The sequence below is a fragment of the Cherax quadricarinatus genome, chromosome 89 (genome assembly GCF_038502225.1).
Source record: "Cherax quadricarinatus isolate ZL_2023a chromosome 89, ASM3850222v1, whole genome shotgun sequence".
NCBI lineage: Eukaryota > Metazoa > Arthropoda > Malacostraca > Decapoda > Parastacidae > Cherax > Cherax quadricarinatus.
The window spans coordinates 6,649,089-6,669,118 of NC_091380.1; the positions used below are offsets into that span (position 1 = coordinate 6,649,089).

A 20,030-nucleotide genomic window follows, 5' to 3' on the forward strand; every position below is an offset into this window, starting at 1 on the left:
TAAAGGTGAATACAGGAAAGAGTAAGGTTATGAGGATAACAAAAAGATTAGGTGATGAAAGATTGAATATCAGATTGGAGGGAGAGAGTATGGAGGAGGTGAACGTATTCAGATATTTGGGAGTGGACTTGTCAGCGGATGGGTCTATGAAAGATGAGGTGAATCATAGAATTGATGAGGGAAAAAGAGTGAGTGGTGCACTTAGGAGTCTGTGGAGACAAAGAACTTTGCCCTTGGAGGCAAAGAGGGGAATGTATGAGAGTATAGTTTTACCAACGCTCTTATATGGGTGTGAAGCGTGGGTGATGAATGTTGCAGCGAGGAGAAGGCTGGAGGCAGTGGAGATGTCGTGTCTGAGGGCAATGTGTGGTGTGAATATAATGCAGAGAATTCGTAGTTTGGAAGTTAGGAGGAGGTGCGGGATTACCAAAACTGTTGTCCAGAGGGCTGAGGAAGGGTTGTTGAGGTGGTTCGGACATGTAGAGAGAATGGAGCGAAACAGAATGACTTCAAGAGTGTATCAGTCTGTAGTGGAAGGAAGGCGGGGTAGGGGTCGGCCTAGGAAGGGTTGGAGGGAGGGGGTAAAGGAGGTTTTGTGTGCGAGGGGCTTGGACTTCCAGCAGGCATGCGTGAGCGTGTTTGATAGGAGTGAATGGAGACAAATGGTTTTTAATACTTGACGTGCTGTTGGAGTGTGAGCAAAGTAACATTTATGAAGGGATTCAGGGAAACCGGCAGGCCGGACTTGAGTCCTGGAGATGGGAAGTACAGTGCCTGCACTCTGAAGGAGGGGTGTTAATGTTGCAGTTTAAAAACTGTAGTGTAAAGCATCCTTCTGGCAAGACAGTGATGGAGTGAATGATGGTGAAAGTTTTTCTTTTTCGGGCCACCCTGCCTTGGTGGGAATCGGCCAGTGTGATAATAAAAAAAAAATAAAAAATCCAAGAAGCATAAGATCATTGCAACAGGAGACTTATCAACCCACACTAGGTTTAGAAAATTGACAAGTTGATAAATGAGACACTTGTACAATATTTTTGTATATGCTGGAAATTTTCTGCCAGCCAGTGGCTTCTTTAGTCCATTGCTGCACTCTTATCGAGATTGATGGACTGATGAACACATCGACTCCAGGCTGAGGGACTGATTACCTCAGAGTCCTTCTGATCTTCAACCATTCTCCTCTGAAAAAAAAAAGCCATACCGTGGGTAGGGTTAGAACCCACGAACAGAGACTCTCTCTGATCGCGGGTTCTAACCCCACCCGTGGTATGGTTTGTTTGCAATCATGTCATTACGATTTCGTGAGTCATTCTCCTCTGTGTTGAATTGAGAAGCCACTGGTTGGCAAAAGTGTTTGCTCAGTAAAGATACCCAAGATACCCAAGTGTCGTACATGTGTCTGATTCATCAGCCTGTCAGTTCTCTGAATCAGTTATCCACACTACTGTTAATAAGCTTGCTGCAGTGCTATCCTGCTTCTCAGAACTCTTACACTCAGCACCTGGCTCCTCAGAGCTCACACACTCAGCACCTGGCTCCTCAAACTCACACACTCAGCACCCAGCTCCTCAAACTCACACACTCAGTACCCAGCTCCTCAAACTCTCACAGTCAGTACCCAGCTCCACAAACTCACACACTCAGTACCCAGCTCCTCAAACTCACACAATCAGTACCCAGCTCCTCAAACTCACACAGTCAGTACCCAGCTCCTCAAACTCACACACTCAGCACCCAGCTCCTCAAACTCACACACTCAGCACCCAGCTCCTCAAACTCACACACTCAGCACCCAGCTCCTCAAACTCACACACTCAGCACCCAGCTCCTCAAACTCACACAGTCAGTACCCAGCTCCTCAAACTCACTCACACAGCACCCAGCTCCTCAAACTCACTCACACAGCACCCAGCTCCTCAAACTCACACAGTCAGTACCCAGCTCCTCAAACTCACTCACACAGCACCCAGCTCCTCAAACTCACTCACACAGCACCCACCTCCTCAAACTCACTCACACAGCACCCACCTCCTCAAACTCACACACTCAGCACCCACTTCCTCAAACTCACACACTCAGCACCCAGCTCCTCAAACTCACACACTCAGCACCCAGCTCCTCAAACTCACACACTCAGCACCCAGCTTCTCAAACTCACACACTCAGCACCCAGCTTCTCAAACTCACACACTCAGCACCCAGCTTCTCAAACTCACACACTCAGCACCCAGCTCCTCAAACTCGCACACTCAGCACCCAGCTCCTCAAACTCACACACTCAGTACCCAGCTTCTCAAACTCACACACTCAGCACCCAGCTTCTCAAACTCACGCACTCAGCACCCAGCTTCTCAAACTCACACACTCAGCACCCAGCTTCTCAAACTCACACACTCAGCACCCAGCTCCTCAAACTCACACACTCAGCACCCAGCTCCTCAAACTCACACACTCAGCACCCAGCTCCTCAAACTCACACACTCAGCACCCAGCTCCTCAAACTCACACACTCAGCACCCAGCTCCTCAAACTCACACACTCAGTACCCAGCTTCTCAAACTCACACACTCAGCACTCAGCTTCTCAAACTCACACACTCAGCACCCAGCTCCTCAAACTCACACACTCAGCACCCAGCTCCTCAAACTCACACACTCAGCACCCAGCTCCTCAAACTCACACACTCAGCACCCAGCTCCTCAAACTCACACACTCAGTACCCAGCTTCTCAAACTCACACACTCAGCACCCAGCTTCTCAAACTCACACACTCAGCACCCAGCTCCTCAAACTCACACACTCAGCACCCAGCTCCTCAAACTCACACACTCAGCACCCAGCTTCTCAAACTCACACACTCAGCACCCAGCTCCTCAAACTCACACACTCAGTACCCAGCTCCTCAAACTCACACACTCAGTACCCAGCTCCTCAAACTCACACACTCAGCACCCAGCTCCTCAAACTCACTCACACAGCACCCAGCTCTTCAAACTCACTCACACAGTACCCAGCTCTTCAAACTCACTCACACAGCACCCAGCTCCTCAAACTCACACGCTCAGCACCCAGCTCCTCAAACTCACACACTCAGCACCCAGCTTCTCAAACTCTCACACTCAGCACCCAGCTCCTCAAACTTACACGCTCAGCACCCAGCTCCTCAATCTCACAGTCAGTACCCATCTCCTCAAACTCACACACACAGCACCCAGCTTCTCAAACTCTCACACTCAGCACCCAGCTCCTCAAACTCACACACTCAGCACCCAGCTCCTCAAACTCACACACTCAGCACCCAGCTCCTCAAACTCACACGCTCAGCACCCAGCTCCTCAAACTCATACACTCAGCACCCAGCTCCTCAAACTCACACACTCAGCACCCAGCTCCTCAAACTCACACACTCAGCACCCAGCTCCTCAAACTCACTCGCTCAGTATCGGACATACCAATTGTACTTACACAGGAGTTTTTCTTGTGTTTTACACACTTTATAAAACTAGTTTATGATTAAACACTGTATCAGTAAAAACTCCTTTGTAATCATCGTCTTGCTATCCTATTTGTTTAGTCGTTAATCAGAATTATAAGTGAATATCATTCAACTGGAGTCCACTGTACTTAGTCAAGTCATTTTTATGACCTGAAATAGCTCACTTGTGAGTGAAACATTGTAGAAATAAATGCTTGTGTCTTTGTATTGCCACAAAAAATACCCTAAACAAATGGTAATTAATGCATAAAGAAGGCCAGGCATCTGTTAACAAGTGCCTCTGATAAGGGTAACTAATTGACTGACATCATTTTTTGCCTTTCATACCATAAATGTTATTAATGGTGTGAGAGCCAGAGCACCATGCAATCTGCTTTAACTCACTAACATCTCACTGTACTTTAACCCCACATGACACTATATTTTAACCTCACATCTCAATATATTTTAACCTCACATCCCACTATATTTTAACCTCACATCCCACTATAATTTAACCTCACATCCCACTATATTATAACTCTGCATCCCACTATATTATAACTCTGCATCCACTATATTTTAATCCCATAAGGCACATAATCCCATCCTTCCCCTAAGTCACTTGACAGGGATTTAGTACTGCCGAGCTTCTCGTCTTTCAGGAAATACAATATATACATTATAACATTGCCTCATTAACAGCTTCTTAAATCCTCAGCATTTTTGTATTTGCTCCATATATAAATGCTCTACAATATTAAATGCTAATGCAATTTTGTCTGTTTCACTTGCTATATAACCTGCTGCTGCCGAGCCTAGGAGGTAAGTTTGGCTTGAGTTTAATATTATGCGCTGGTAACTTTGTAATTGTTTTCCTCTTCTGGATCTATTATTGATTTGATTTTCAAGATCACAAATACTTTCTGATGTATTAAGCTGAAGACTGTCCTGGTAATGTTGAATGTTTTATTAACAGAAAATACTGTAGGTCATTACCATAGCTGGATATGCAAATAACCCAAATGTACCAGAAACTTATGACAATGTTTTGGTACAACTTAGACCAATAAGCAGTCACACACAAGCATGAAAAGAAGGGAGCCAGTACAGCCTCTCCTCACTTAACGATGGAGTTCCGTTATTAAGACCACATGTTAAATGAATTCGTCGCTCTGTGAGGAACATAATATAATGGTAGTGGATTTGTGTCAACCATCTTCGATATTGTTTTAATGTCACCTTTGCACCACTTATAACATTTCTGGTATATTTTTAAATGTTTATACAGGATTTTTTTTTATTAACACATCGCCTATCTCCCACCAAGGCAGGGTGGCCTGAAAATTAAAAACTTTCATCATCATTTATTCCATCACTGTCCTGCCAGAGGCACGCTTACACTACAGTTATAAAACTGCAACATTAACATCCCCTCCTTCAGAGTGCAGACACTGTACTTCCCATCTCCAGGACTCAAGTCTGGCCTGCCGGATTCCCTGAATCCCTTCATAAATGTTACCTTTCTCACACTCTAACAGCACGTCAGATCCTGAAAACCACTTGTCTCCATTCGCTCCTGTATACTGTATATTGCAATAAACAGAATAGAGGAAATCAGCTCTAATGTACATACTTAGGTATGCATACTGGCCAGAGAGCCTGTCATAAGTCTAGGTTGTCGGTAAATGAGTACATCGCTAAGTGAAGAAAGGCTGTATATATATGAGTTAGGGACCCCAGGGCTGGGTGACCATGTATATACGGGCTTCCTTCCCTTCGCACTTGTGTGTGACTACTTACTGATCTGAATCTGACCAAAACTTCATAAATTTCTTTCTCCTGTGTGCAGTTATTTGTGTATTCAGTCAGGGTGTTATTCCTTTTCGTTCTTCACCATGGCTGGAGTTATTCACAATAAACTCAAATTGGAGATGAAATTTAGAGACTGTTTTTGGTATGTCCCAAGTCATTATTAGTAGTGAATTGATAAGGAATCAAGACTCATCAAATCGTAATAACGCGATTGCAAAGAAACAACTTTACCCTTGGGGTTAGAAGTCATGGCAAATGAGTCGTAAAGCCTTGAGTTCTAACTCCCACCCGTACCGTAGTTTGATAATGAATCAAGATTGATTGCAATGTCTTCTTCTCTCAGCTGCATTTTTGGGGTTATTTTGGAAATATCTCATTATTGCCTGACAATAAAATTATGCTGAGAATATTTAAATATGTAAAATGTGTTTTTTCTGATGTTGAAAATCAAATCAGTGTTTACAGAGACCATCTGCATGGTGCCAAATGTTAGTTGTTTGTGTGGAATTCCCTTGTCTTTGTTTAAGCTATTGTCTTTATTTTCTCTGGACTGACTAAGGACTCATTTTTCCCTTTTTCCCCACCAAAGAAAATAATAAAATATAGTTAAACGAATTTTTTGTTAATTTTTTCACTGGCATTGACATAGCAACCTAACCTAACTTTGCTAAAATTTTTGTTAATTAAAATTCATTATTTTATCTAACCTAAACAAACAAATTTGTTTGTTTTGCTTAACTTTGTTGAAATTTATGTTAATTAAAATTCATTATTTTATCTAACCCCCAGTGGAAATAAATTACTTTTTTTTTTTTTTTTTTTTTAGTTATCCAAGGTAATTTACAGATGTTACTGGGTACAATAATTGTATTTATGTGGACCTGTACCTAAGTAAACCTAATTAGTCTAAGAATTTGCTTAACTATATTTTAGTTTTCCATAGGAAGCAAATCTTCTGGTAATACCGTGCTTCTCTTGTATTTTGGTTCTGTTTTCATTTACATGTTATGTATGAATGTATGTCGGGGATGAATATCAGTATAAGAGAACATTTTCTTATGTAGCAGAATGGGATTTAATTTGGGTAATATTTCAGTCATAGCAGAGCTTTTTCTCCCAGGTCTTTGTAATTTGATAAACCTCTTTTCTGTTTTTTATACGCACCGGCCATCTCCTGCCAAGGCACGGTGACCCAAAAAAGAAGGAAACAAAAGTTTTTTGCCTTTTCACATGTATTTATACAGGAGAAGGGGTTACTGGCCCTTTAATCCCAGCATTTCAGTTGCCTAAATAACAAAAAAAGGCACAATACCGTGACTGGAACGATACACAAATAACCCGCACATAGAAGAGAGGAGCTTACGACGACGTTTCGGTCCGACTTGGACCATTTACAAAGTCACACTAACCAGAAGTGGAGCAGGACGGCTATATATAGGCAGGAAGAGGTAGTGGTGGTAGTAGTAATAGTAGTAGTAGTGGGGAACTAAGGAGGAGGAGCCAGTCAGATACAGTGGACCCCCGGTTAACGAACTTTTTTCATTCCAGTAGTATGTTCAGGTGCCAGTACTGACCGAATTTTTTCCCATAAGGAATATTGTGAAGTAGATTAGTCCATTTCAGACCCCCAAACATACACGTACAAACGCACTTACATAAATACACTTACATAATTGGTAGCATTTGGAGGTGATCGTTAAGCGGGGGTCCACTGTATAAAGAAAGGGGAGCACTGCAAGGGAGCTAGGTGCCCACAGAGGGAGAGCAAGTGCACTGGTGTGGGGGGAAGGGGAAGTGATGAAATAAATAATGAAGGAACAGAAATACGTGACAGAAGAAAGACAAAAAAAGGAAAGAGGAAAGGGGAAGAGGGAGAAGAAGAAAAAATGAGGAATCAGGTTAAGTCACGGGTGTTGTGAAGTTTGGAGCATTTTACATTGTAGTGGGAGAGGAAGGTATCTACAGAGACGAAGCCACGACTAAGATTCATACAAGGAAAGTTGCGTATTAGAGAGGATTCAACCAGACGGCGACTGTTAGAGTTGGAAGTAGGGAAGACAGTTTTAGCGGAAGACCAGTCTATAGGATGGCTGTGATCTCTGACGTGACAGAAAAGAACATTGTTAGTGTCGGCAAGCTTAACACTATTTTTGTGCTCCCTGAGTCTGTCAGAAAGAGATCGACCAGTTTCTCCAAAGTATTGAAGAGGACAGGAGAAGCAAGAAATAGAGTAGACACCAGGAACATCTGTAGAGGGAGGAGAGGTATGAACGAGATTAGTGCGAAGAGTGTTAGTCTGGCGGAAAGTAAGCTTGATGTCTAAGGGATGGAGAGAATTGTTGAGATTAGAAAGACCGGAAATGTAGGTAAGGCAGAGGACAGAAGAGTTCCCAGGAGTAGAGAGTTTGGGAGAGAAGAAATTACGTTTAGCACGTGAGAGGGCAGAGTCTATGAAATGGGAAGGGTAGCCAAGACGGGAACACGAATTATGAAGAGTGGAAATTTCTGCTGGAAGGAACTGTGGATCACAGATGCGGAGAGCACGGAGAAAGAGGGAGATAAGAACACTTTTCTTGACAGGGGAAGCATGATAGGAAAAGTAGTGAATGTACGTGCCACTGTGCATAGGTTTGCGGTAAACGGAAAAGGAAAAACCTGTATCTGAGCGGTGGACATGGACATCAAGGAAAGGAAGCAAGGAATTAGATTCCCATTTGGTCCAAGTCGGACCGAAATGTCATCGTAAGCTCCTCTCTTGTATGTGTGGGTTATTTGTTTCAGTTGCCTCTTACAACATACTTGCCTTACAGAGGAAGGACTCTTCTCCACTTCCCCATGAAGAAAAGTTATTTCTATACTGAAATGTTGTCTCAGTAAACTCTTTTACTGCTATATATATCTTTGCCTATTCCTGGCAGTAGGACACCTTCAACCAGTGTACTTTCTTGTTGTCTCTGAAAAACACACGTCATAAATAACCTACGAGACGACCACTATAACAACGAAGTGCATTTGCTTACTAATGGCTTTCTTTTTTGCCTAACAATGTTTTTTTTTTACACGCAAACTACTTTATCTTTTTCCCGCGTATAAAAGAAATAAAAGTTTGAATTTGGACCGCTGGACCATTGTCAAGTTACAACTCGACAGTGGTCAAGGATGGACCAAAGGGTCATCATGAGGTTCCTCTCCTATGTGCAGGTTATTTGTGAATTGTTCCAGCCATGGAATTGTGACTTTTTATTTGATATTGTTGGTATCATGACTTTTTACAAATGTATCCAAAACATCCCAGTGGTCAAATTATCCCAGCTCTTTTCCACTTAGTGTACATCTTAGACAAGCCTGTTAGTATGGCTTTCTTTTGTAGTCAGTGAGTAGATGGGAGTAGATAGACATATTAATAATGATACATATATATTCATTACACAACCCACACATAGGAGAAAGAAACTTATGACAACATTTTGGTCCGACGTGGACCATTAATTTCGTCGGATTAGTCGTGTATTGTTTCAGTCACGGTATTTTCCTTTTTGTTCTTTATATATTCTGAAGCATTTGTTTGCAGCTTACAAATAACATTTGTTTGCAGCTTACAAATACCAGAAACATAAATATAATAACAGCAAACATTAACATACTTCAGGAAATTTGCTTAATTGTAAAGAAATGTTTGCTGTTGTCTATATATTAAAACTGGCTTCAAGTCAGTACCTGACCAGCCGGGCTGTGGTTCGTATGTCAGTTTGCATGTGGCCAGCAGTAACAGCCTGTTTAATCAGACCCTGATGCACCACGAGGTCTGGTCTCTGACCAACCCGCGGGGGCGTTGTCCCCTGAAACCCTCCAGGTATACTCCAGGTATAAGTTTTATGTTCTTGCTGTTTACCAAGAATGATAATTGGAGATATTGTGATTTTTATGAGACTTCTTTCAAGAAATTCACAAGCGATTAGACACCAAGTCATAATGCAACAACAGTATTTAGGAGTCACAGTGTTATGCTTTATATAACAATGGGAAGTAGAACAGAAATCTTCCTCTGTAAGCCATGCGTGTCATAAGAGGCGACTAAAATGCCGGAAGCAAGAGGCTAGTAACCCCTTGTCCTGTATACATTACTACGTTTAAAAAGACAAACTTTTTTTTTTTTTTCTTTTTTTGATCACCCTGCCATGGTGAGATATGGCTGGTTCATTGAAAAAAAAATGTCGAGAACTCTAATTGTATAATACACTGTATTCCACTTTATAGAAATAAAGTTTGTATTGTGTTTAAGCTCTGGAAAGAAGCGTATTTTCAACCAAGACTTCAAAACACGAATGTTACTTGTTTCAGTGAAAAGAAATAAGGCTTTTTCTATTATTACTATATTTATTTTCTACTTAGTATTAAAATATCATAAACACTGATAGATGAAAAGTAAAAAGCCTAAGATAAGATAAGATAAGATTTCATTCGGATTTTTAACCCCGGAGGGTTAGCCACCCAGGATAACCCAAGAAAGTCAGTGCGTCATCGAGGACTGTCTCACTTATTTCCATTGGGGTCCTCAATCTTGTCCCCCAGGATGCGACCCACGCAGTCGACTAACACCCAGGTACCTATTTGCTGCTAGGTGAACAGGACAACAGGTGTAATGAAATGTGTCAAAATATTTCCACCCGCCGGGAATCGAACCCGGGCCCTCCATGTGTGAAGCGGGAGCTTTATTCTATCATTTTGACTCGTGAAATCGTAACGACATGGTTGTCCCACTGATTGTACAATTTTTTTCTCTGATTTGTTTGATTGTGTGATACCGTGTAAACCAAGAACACTTAAAAAAATTAGTGTCTGGTAATTGTGAATTCTCTTCACATTTTAAGGCATAAAGGAAGTTGTTGATCACTTAGAATGATTCAGAATTTATGTCCATGCCCTTAGCTAATCACTTGGAATTAGAATTTATATCCATACTCTGTCTTGCTGGGAAGGTGTGTCTGTGGTAAGCTGTGGCATGTGACGTGACCTTGACTTTGTAACTGTTTTGTTTCACTTTTGTCTTGGTATGTGATGTTATTTTCACCATTTGGCTACCTTGTTTCATTCTTGTCTTAGCATGTGACGTGACCCTTGACTATGTGACTGTTTTGTTTTATTTTTGCCTTGGTATGTGATGTGACCTCGACTACATAGCTAGTTTCATCATTGTCTTAGCATGTGATGTGACCCTCAACCATGTGACTCTTGTCTCACCCTTGTTTAATTCTTCTAGTTTTCATGTTACCATTACTGTCTTTTTTATGAACTCGGCACAAAATTATTATTTATTTGTGATGTAGATTGTACACAAAATATTAATTTTGTGATATCAAAGTGTAGATAATTGAGTACATGTAATAATTTTAGGCATATATAGCATAATTATGAAACATTTAATAGCATAGGATCTTCTAACAGAATATTAGAATGTACAATATTTCTGGCACTTTGCTGTAGTTGGAGTAGTGTAATATTTGTCACCATTGTCTCAAAAATACAGGTAAAGCTTGCATGGTTTGTTCCTGTAATGCATGATAGTTTAATGCCATGCAGTGAAAGGTGGGACCAAGAGCTGGAGCTCGCCCCCCATTCCTCAGAAAACTCAGTTAGGTAACTGTTGTTCCTTCATATCTACAGAAGCAACAAGAACAAAAGGGAGTGAAGGAATTAATAGTATTGGATCCTAAGCGTTCTAACGTCATCAACATTGGCATGACCAAGTTGCCGCCGCCGCGGACCATCAAGACTGCAATTCTCAAAATGGATTCTTCAATCATCAACAGAGAAGGAATAGAGGTGATATTTTTCTGTCTTTAAGAGTTTCTATTTTACTTTTATGTATATTTATGAATGTAGTACCTTTGATATACCTTTGATAAGTTCTGAGAGTTTTTCTACTTCCGGAGCCCAGCCTTGAACCAGGCTTGTCTGGTGCTTGCCTGGTCAACCAGGCTCTTGTAGTATATTCAAGTTTACCCCAACTAAGAAATGAATATGATTCTCACCCCAAATTTTTTTTCCTTGAGTGAGTTTTGCAACTTTTAACCCCTAATTATAAAAATAATATCTTTATATTTGTACAAGTACATGTACAAGGTATACAGGCCTAGCTGACATCAGTGACACTCACTCAATTACCTTAAATCATATCTTAGCAATAGACACCAGTATGCATACACAAATGGTCTTGCCTCCACCACACAACCTGTTGTAGTTGGAGTCTCCCAGGGCAGCGTCATTGGACCATTACTCTTTCACATTTCTCATTTACATCAGTGACCTCCCTAATGCCTCCAAATAACTTAAACCTGTTCTCTTTGTAGATGACACTACCTATATCTTCTCTCAACCAAACCAAACCATACTTAGAAACACTGTAAACGATGAGCTGCTAAAAATATCCACCTCGATGATGGGCAACAAACTTACTTTCAGTATCGACAAAACCTACTTCATACTGCTTGGTAACAGAGCTACAAATATTCAGCTAAACATATTGATAAATGGTTCCTCCATTTCAAGACACACTGTCTTAAATTTCAGACTCGCATAAAGAATATTTCTCCAAAAAATCTCCAAAACAGTAGGCATCCTCTCTAAGATACGGTACTATATACCCCAAATGGCACATCTTGCCTCACCTATGGAATTTGTGCATGGAGCTCAACCACAGCAAATCACCTTAAACCTTTAATTATACAACAGAAAGCTTTTGCGAGAATGATTACAAACTCCTGTGCCAGGCAACACACCCCACCACTATTTAAGAGCTTGAACCTGCTTAATATACAAAATATCCACTTATATTATTGAGCCTACTACATACACAGAATATTATTTCCAATATAAAGCCTCCTCTCAAACTCCTCCTTGAGAACTACAATAGAACACACTTGCTTAACACAAGACACAAAACACTCTGATATCCCTCGTGGCCATCTTTCCCTATGCAAAAATGCAATGCATATAAAGGGCCCTAAGATCTGGAATTCATTGCCTGAAAATACAAAAGTGCTTCTGCCTGGACACCTATTCAAGGCTCTGCTTAGAACTCACCTCGCCTCCCAAAATTAACAACACAAACACTATGTACTATCTCCACCATCAACCCCAAAATTGCCAAATTTTATAAGATTATTTTAAAACTAAAATGGTCTCAATCTCATTATGTATAACGTGCTAAAATATAAAAACTTTAACTTGTTATTCAACTACTTGTTAATTACTGCTAAACCACTGCTACCTCTGTTCATATATAAAAAACAATGTTCAAGTCGAACCAACTATGATATACAGTGGTCCCTCGTTTATCCTTGTTAATCCGTTCCTGGAAGTGCGACGATTATCTAAAAAGACGATTTTCAAATCAATTTTCCCCATAAGAAATACTGTAAATACAATTAATCCGTTCCTAACACCCAGAAGTATTAAAACAAAAATTGTTTTTACATGAAATATAGATGTAGTACATAAACAATACAATGGTACATGATGAATGAAACATTAACAGCATAACACTTACCTTTATTGGTGATTCTTCTTAGTGTATGGAAGACTGGATGAATGAAACATTAACAGCATAACACTTACCTTTATTGGCGATTCTTCTTAGTGTATGGAAGACTGGAGGAGGAGAGAGAGTGGATTACTGTTTGGAAGGGGAATCCCCTTCCATCAACACCTCAGGTACCAAGTGCTTTTCTGGGGTTACTTCTCTTCTCTGTTTCTTAATGCCACTAGGACCAGCTTGAGAGTCACTGGAGTCCTGTCAAAGAAATAAAAATTTGAATTTGAATACTACTGTATAGAAAACCACTTGTTATGCAGAGCATTTCAGGCAAATTAGGTCAGTTTTGCAATGGGATGCAACCCACACCAGTTGACTAAAACCCAGGTACCCATTTTACTGATTGGTTAATGTGGACAGCCTGTGTAACGAAACTTGCCCAATGTTTCAACCCTCACCGGGAATCAAACCTGGACCCTCACCATGTGAAGCGAGAACTTTTGCCACCAGGCCACTGGCCATTCCATCTGTGGTCTTGTTTGTCCTTCACCAAGCTTCATGACTTTACACTTGGTGGGGTTAAACTCCAGGAGCCATTTATTGGACTAGGCTTGCATTGCTGTTGTTCCACTTAACAAAATACTGTAGTTAGATTAGTGATGTTCCAGTTAACAAATGAATCACATTCCTGGTATTCCAGTTAATGAAGGAATTGTTAATTTAATGACTTGGACTTCATTTTCTTTGTTCAACACACCAGCCATCTCTCACCAAGGTAGCAGTGTGAACTCACCACAACAGAAAGGAAGCACATTTACCATCGTTCTCTATGTCACTGTCTTGCCAACACACCAGCCATCTCTCACCAGGTAGTGGTGACTCACCACAACAAATAAGAAGCACATCCACCATCATTCATTCTGCCACTGTCTTGCCAGAAGTGAGCTGACACCTCAGTTCAGATGAACCTTCCAACACCAACATCTTCGTCTCTTCTGTAGTGTAGTCAGTTTAAACCTCATTGATAAATGTGGATGTTTATTACATTTGTATACTTGTACACTTGTACACTTGTACACCTGTACACTTGTACACCTGTACACTTGTACACCTGTACACTTGTACACCTGTACACTTGTACACCTGTACACTTGTACACCTGTACACTTGTACACCTGTACACTTGTACACCTGTACACTTGTACGCCTGTACACTTGTACGCCTGTACACTTGTACACCTGTACACTTGTACACCTGTACACCTGTACACTTGTACACCTGTACACTTGTACACCTGTACACTTGTACGCCTGTACACTTGCACTTCTGTACACTTGTACACCTGTACACTTGTACACCTGTACACTTGTACACCTGTACACTTGTACGCCTGTACACTTGCACTTCTGTACACTTGTACACCTGTACACTTGTATACTTGTACACCTGTCCACCTGTATACTTGTACACCTGTACACTTGTAAACTTGTACACCTGTCCACCTGTATACTTGTACACCTGTACACTTGTACACCTATACACTTGCACTTCTGTACACTTGTACACCTGTACACTTGTACACCTGTACACTTGTAAACTTGTACACCTGTCCACCTGTATACTTGTACACCTGTACACTTGCACTTCTGTACACTTGTACACCTGTACACTTGTACACCTGTACACTTGTACACCTGTACACTTGTACACCTGTACACCTGTACACTTGTACACCTGTACACTTGTACACCTGTACACTTGTACACCTGTACACCTGTACACCTGTACACCTGTACACTTGTACACCTGTACACTTGTACACCTGTACACTTGTACACCTGTACACTTGTACACCTGTACACTTGTACACCTGTACACCTGTACACCTGTACACCTGTACACTTGTACACCTGTACACTTGTACACCTGTACACTTGCACTTCTGTACACTTGTACACCTGTACACTTGCACTTCTGTATACTTGTACACCTGTACACTTGCACTTCTGTACACTTGTACACCTGTACACTTGTACACCTGTCCACCTGTACACTTGTACACCTGTACACTTGTATACTTGTACACCTGTACAATATTTACATAGCTTGTAAGTCCTCTTAATAATTTAATGATTTATTCTAGACTTTGTTAATAATAATTAGGCCTATTTTATTTCTAATGGTCATGAGATCCTAACTGAATAAGAAACCCCTGGCTGTCTTGAAGAAGGCACTGGACAGGTACGTAAAGCCAGTACCTGACCAACCTTGCTGTGGTTCCTACGTCAGTCTATGTGCTGCCAGCAGTAACAGCCTGCTTGATCAGACCCTGGTCCACCATGAGACCTGGTCATAGACCGGGCCATGGGGGTGTTGATCCTCCAAACCCCCTCCAGGTATACTCCAGGACCTGGTCATAGACCGGGCCATGGGGGCATTGATCCTCTAAACCCCCTCCAGGTATACTCCAGGACCTGGTCATAGACTGGGCCATGGGGACATTGATCCTCAAAACCCCCTCCAGGTATACTCCAGGACCTGGTCATAGACTGGGCCATGGGGGCATTGATCCTCAAAACCCCCTCCAGGTATACTCCAGGACCTGGTCATAGACTGGGCCATGGGGGCATTGATCCTCAAAACCCCCCTCCAGGTATACTCCAGGACCTGGTCATAGACTGGCCCATGGGGGCGTTGATCCTCAAAACCCCCTCCAGGTATACTCCAGGACCTGGTCATAGACCGGGCCATGGGGGCGTTGATCCTCAAAACCCCCTCCAGGTATACTCCAGGACCTGGTCATAGACCGGGCCATGGGGGCGTTTATCCTCAAAACCCCCTCTATACTCCAGGACCTGGTCATAGACTGGGCCATGGGGGCGTTGATCCTTAAAACCCCCTCCAGGTATACTCCAGGACCTGGTCATAGACCGGGCCATGGGGGCGTTTATCCTCAAAACCCTCTCCAGGTATACTCCAGGACCTACAAGTGACAGTGTTTTCCACTGAATAACTAATTTTGATATCTTACAGAAATTATTGACTACGATGTTACCAACACCAGAAGAGAAGCACAAGATTCAAGAAGCTGCCATTTGCAACCCTGAACTTCCTCTGGGGTCGGCAGAACAGTTTCTGATGATGCTGTCGTCCATATCTGAACTTCCCGCCAGATTAAAACTCTGGATCTTTAAGCTAGACTATGAGAACATGGAAAAGGTAATAACAGAAACAGGGTAATTTTTCTCCCTTTCATCAGAACTTGCTGTGACATTTAACTGATGACTGACATGGTTGCTTTGCCTGTGTTGCTCTCTGAGACTTCCACCTTTATTGCAGAATTTTTTAACAGCATTTTCCCTTATTTACCCACCCATTCTGTTCATGTCCTCCCCTCAACACCTCCTCTTCTATTCTGAAATCTTGTTCACCTCTGCCATGTTCCACTGAATGAACCTTGTGGGTTTAGTACTTTCCATGAATATAATAATACTGATGCATGGAAATGCTTCTTCACGCCATAGGAAATTCTACTTAATACTCTAATTCTTAAGTCTTTGAACATTGCAATTAGTCTGCCTGAATTGCATTACTGACTTTTTTTTGTGCCTAACAATGTTTTCTTACATATAGACTACAATATTTTATGTAGGTTGGTAGACAGCAACCACCCAGGGAGGTACTACCGTCCTGTAGTAGTAGGTTGGTAGACAGCAACCACCCAGGGAGGTACTACCATCCTGTGGTAGTAGGTTGGTAGACAACAACCACCCAGGGAGGTACTACCATCCTGTGGTAGTAGGTTGGTAGACAGCAACCACCCAGGGAGGTACTACCATCCTGTGGTAGTAGGTTGGTAGACAGCAACCACCCACGGAGGTACTACCATCCTGTGGTAGTAGGTTGGTAGACAGCAACCACCCACGGAGGTACTACCGTCTTGTGGTAGTAGGTTAGTAGACAGCAACCACCCAGGGAGGTACTACCATCCTGTGGTAGTAGGTTGGTAGACAGCAACCACCCAGGGAGGTACTACCATCCTGTGGTAGTAGGTTGGTAGACAGCAACCACCCACAGAGGTACTACCATCCTGTGGTAGTAGGTTGGTAGACAGCAACCACCCAGGGAGGTACTACCATCCTGTGGTAGTAGGTTGGTAGACAACAACCACCCAGGGAGGTACTACCATCCTGTGGTAGTAGGTTGCTAGACAGCAACCACCCACGGAGGTACTACCATCCTGTGGTAGTAGGTTGGTAGACAGCAACCACCCAGGGAGGTACTACCATCCTGTGGTAGTAGGTTGGTAGACAGCAACCACCCAGGGAGGTACTACCATCTTGTGGTAGTAGGTTGGTAGACAGCAACCACCCACGGAGGTACTACCATCCTGTGGTAGTAGGTTGGTAGACAGCAACCACCCACAGAGGTACTACCGTCTTGTGGTAGTAGGTTAGTAGACAGCAACCACCCAGGGAGGTACTACCATCCTGTGGTAGTAGGTTGGTAGACAGCAACCACCCAGGGAGGTACTACCATCCTGTGGTAGTAGGTTGGTAGACAGCAACCACCCACAGAGGTACTACCATCCTGTGGTAGTAGGTTGGTAGACAGCAACCACCCAGGGAGGTACTACCATCCTGTGGTAGTAGGTTGGTAGATAGCAACCACCCAGGGAGGTACTACCATCCTGTGGTAGTAGGTTGGTAGACAGCAACCACCCACGGAGGTACTACCGTCCTGTGGTAGTAGGTTAGTAGACAGCAACCACCCAGGGAGGTACTACCGTCCTGTGGCAGTAGGTTGGTAGACAGCAACCACCCACGGAGGTACTACCATCCTGTGGTAGTAGGTTAGTAGACAGCAACCACCCATGTAGGTACTACCATCCTGTGGTAGTAGGTTAGTAGACAGCAACCACCCACGGAGGTACTACCGTCCTGTGGTAGTAGGTTAGTAGACAGCAACCACCCAGGGAGGTACTACCATCCTGTGGTAGTAGGTTGGTAAACAGCAACCACCCACGGAGGTACTACCATCCTGTGCTACTAAGTTAGTAGACAGCAACCACACAGGTAGGTATTATTGTCCTGCCAAGTGAGTGTAAAATGGAAGCCTGTAATTGTTTTACATGATGGTAGGATTGCTGGTGTTTTCTGTTTGTCTCATAAACATGCAAGATTTCAGGTACGTCTTGCTACTTCTATTTACACTTACGTCACAATGCACATACATGTACAAGCATATATATATACACACACCTATCTGGGTTTTCTTCTATTTTCTTTCTAGTTCTTGTTGTTTATTTCCTCTTACCTCCATGGGGAAGTGGAGCAGAATTCTTCCTCCATAAGCCATGTGTGTTGTAAGAGGCCACTAAAATGCCGGGAGCAAGGGGCTAGTAACCCCTTCTCGTGTATATATTACTGAATATAAAAGGAGAAAGTTTCGTTTTTCCTTTTGGGTCACCCCGCCTCGGTGGGATACGGCCGGTGTGTTGAAAGAAGAAAGAAAAAAAATAAAGAAAATTTGTTTGAAACTTGAGTGTTGATGATGACAGTGATCAGTCAGACTCTTGCTAAATAAAATTTCCTGTCTGTTTGCAATAGGAGGTGGCAGAACCCTTGATGGACTTGAAGCAAGGCACAGAAGACCTTCAAAAGAATCGCACTTTCAAGATAATCTTATCTGTTCTTCTCTCCATTGGTAACTTCCTTAATGGCACAGAATGTCGAGGCTTCCAAATTGAGTACTTGTCCAAAGTGCCGGAGGTGAAGGATACCGTTCATAAACATTCACTGCTTCACCATCTGTGTCACATGGTTATTGAAAAATATTCAGATACATCAGATCTTTATTCGGAGGTAAGTGCTTTAAATGTCTTCTTATGATATTGACTGTATAGCTATTCTTTAGATGCTATATTTTGTAATTTGCCTTTATTTTTATGTACTGTTCATCTTGCACGGAAGCAGAGCGACCTAAAAAGAAAAACGTAATATCTGAAGAGCATGGCTGCCAGCCATCACTACATGGCTGAGTCAAGGAACCAATTTCCCCGATTCTGAAGTATTTCACGTTAAATAAGTCTTTATAGCTATAGCTGTTATCTCAGGCAAAGACATATTTCATGTACAGTTTCTCGCTGATGAAGTGTCTGGGAATGAGGGTACAAATAAAGTTTTCGATGAAGAGGTGTCTAATTCAACATCAAAATTTATTTTTATATCGGGGGACATGTGAGATTTTTTGAGGTGCCAAGGTGGGGTACGATGCGAAAAAGGTTGGGAGCCACTGTCTTAGACATTGAGTGCAAATTAACCTCTTAAATTTTTTTCCTGTAGATTGGCTCAATCACCCGTGCCTCGAAAGTGGACTTCGAGGAGCTGTCTAATAACATTGCCAAGATGGAGGTCGACTGTAAGGAATCATGGGATCATCTAAAAGCCATTGCAAAACACGATGGTCCTACACAGATTAAGCTCAAGTAAGATGGCTATTAATGTTAATTTACAGTGTTCCACTGCACTGAGATCATTTTGCCTAAGATGTGATTTTTATAATTACCAGAAGGTACTTGTATGGTGTATTTATGGTAATTATTATTATGAGCTTGCTAGTGTAAATGTTTGTATTTTTGAGGGTTGGGAGTTTTATTGTGCATATACTTTATTACTGACAAGTTTGAGTATTAATATGAATGAGTGTATGTATGGTACTTTGTTATGGAGAAGACTGCTGAATGATCTAGTACGTAAAAGCATTCTGCAAATATTATGAGTTTCTTCCACAATGATGAGAAAGTAAGTTCATTTAGGGACAGGTAGACATAAGTATAATTATCATACCTAGCAATAGGTATGTAAATTAGCCAGGATAACCTAGAAAAGACAAAGTGACTTATTCCATTTGGGATCCTTGTAATATCTTGTTCATTGTCATAATATTTGTGTTAGTGAAACATTACACAAACTGAGGTTTAATTATGCAGTTTGTATTTTCTGGCAGTGTGCTCCAGTGAACCAGTGAGTGAGAGAGTATTGGATTAAGGTCCAGGTTGAGATATTTATCAGGACAGTGAATGGGGATGTTGCAGTTCAGAGGTTCATTTAAACTGTGGTGTCTGTACACTTGCAAGACAGCTGTTGAATGAATGATTACCAGTGTGTTAACAAGTGTTCTGGACTATACATTGACAGCTG

The 20,030-nt window shown here is 42.1% G+C and overlaps 1 protein-coding gene across 6 annotated transcripts in view; it reads left to right on the forward strand.

Moving 5' to 3' along the window:
* Positions 1-20,030, forward strand: part of LOC128697261 (serine-rich adhesin for platelets-like) — a 594,180-nt gene that overhangs the window by 551,122 nt on the left and 23,028 nt on the right. For 3 of the 6 annotated variants that reach the window (XM_070104126.1, XM_070104130.1, XM_070104129.1), the window contains exons 19-22: positions 10,958-11,116; positions 15,862-16,047; positions 18,438-18,692; positions 19,173-19,315. In XM_070104126.1, coding sequence (XP_069960227.1) covers positions 10,958-11,116; positions 15,862-16,047; positions 18,438-18,692; positions 19,173-19,315 — 743 coding nt within the window. Of the gene's footprint in view, positions 1-10,955; positions 11,117-15,861; positions 16,048-18,437; positions 18,693-19,172; positions 19,316-20,030 lie in introns of all 6 variants that reach the window. The other 3 variants (XM_070104128.1, XM_070104127.1, XM_070104131.1) reach the window with 2 other exon arrangements.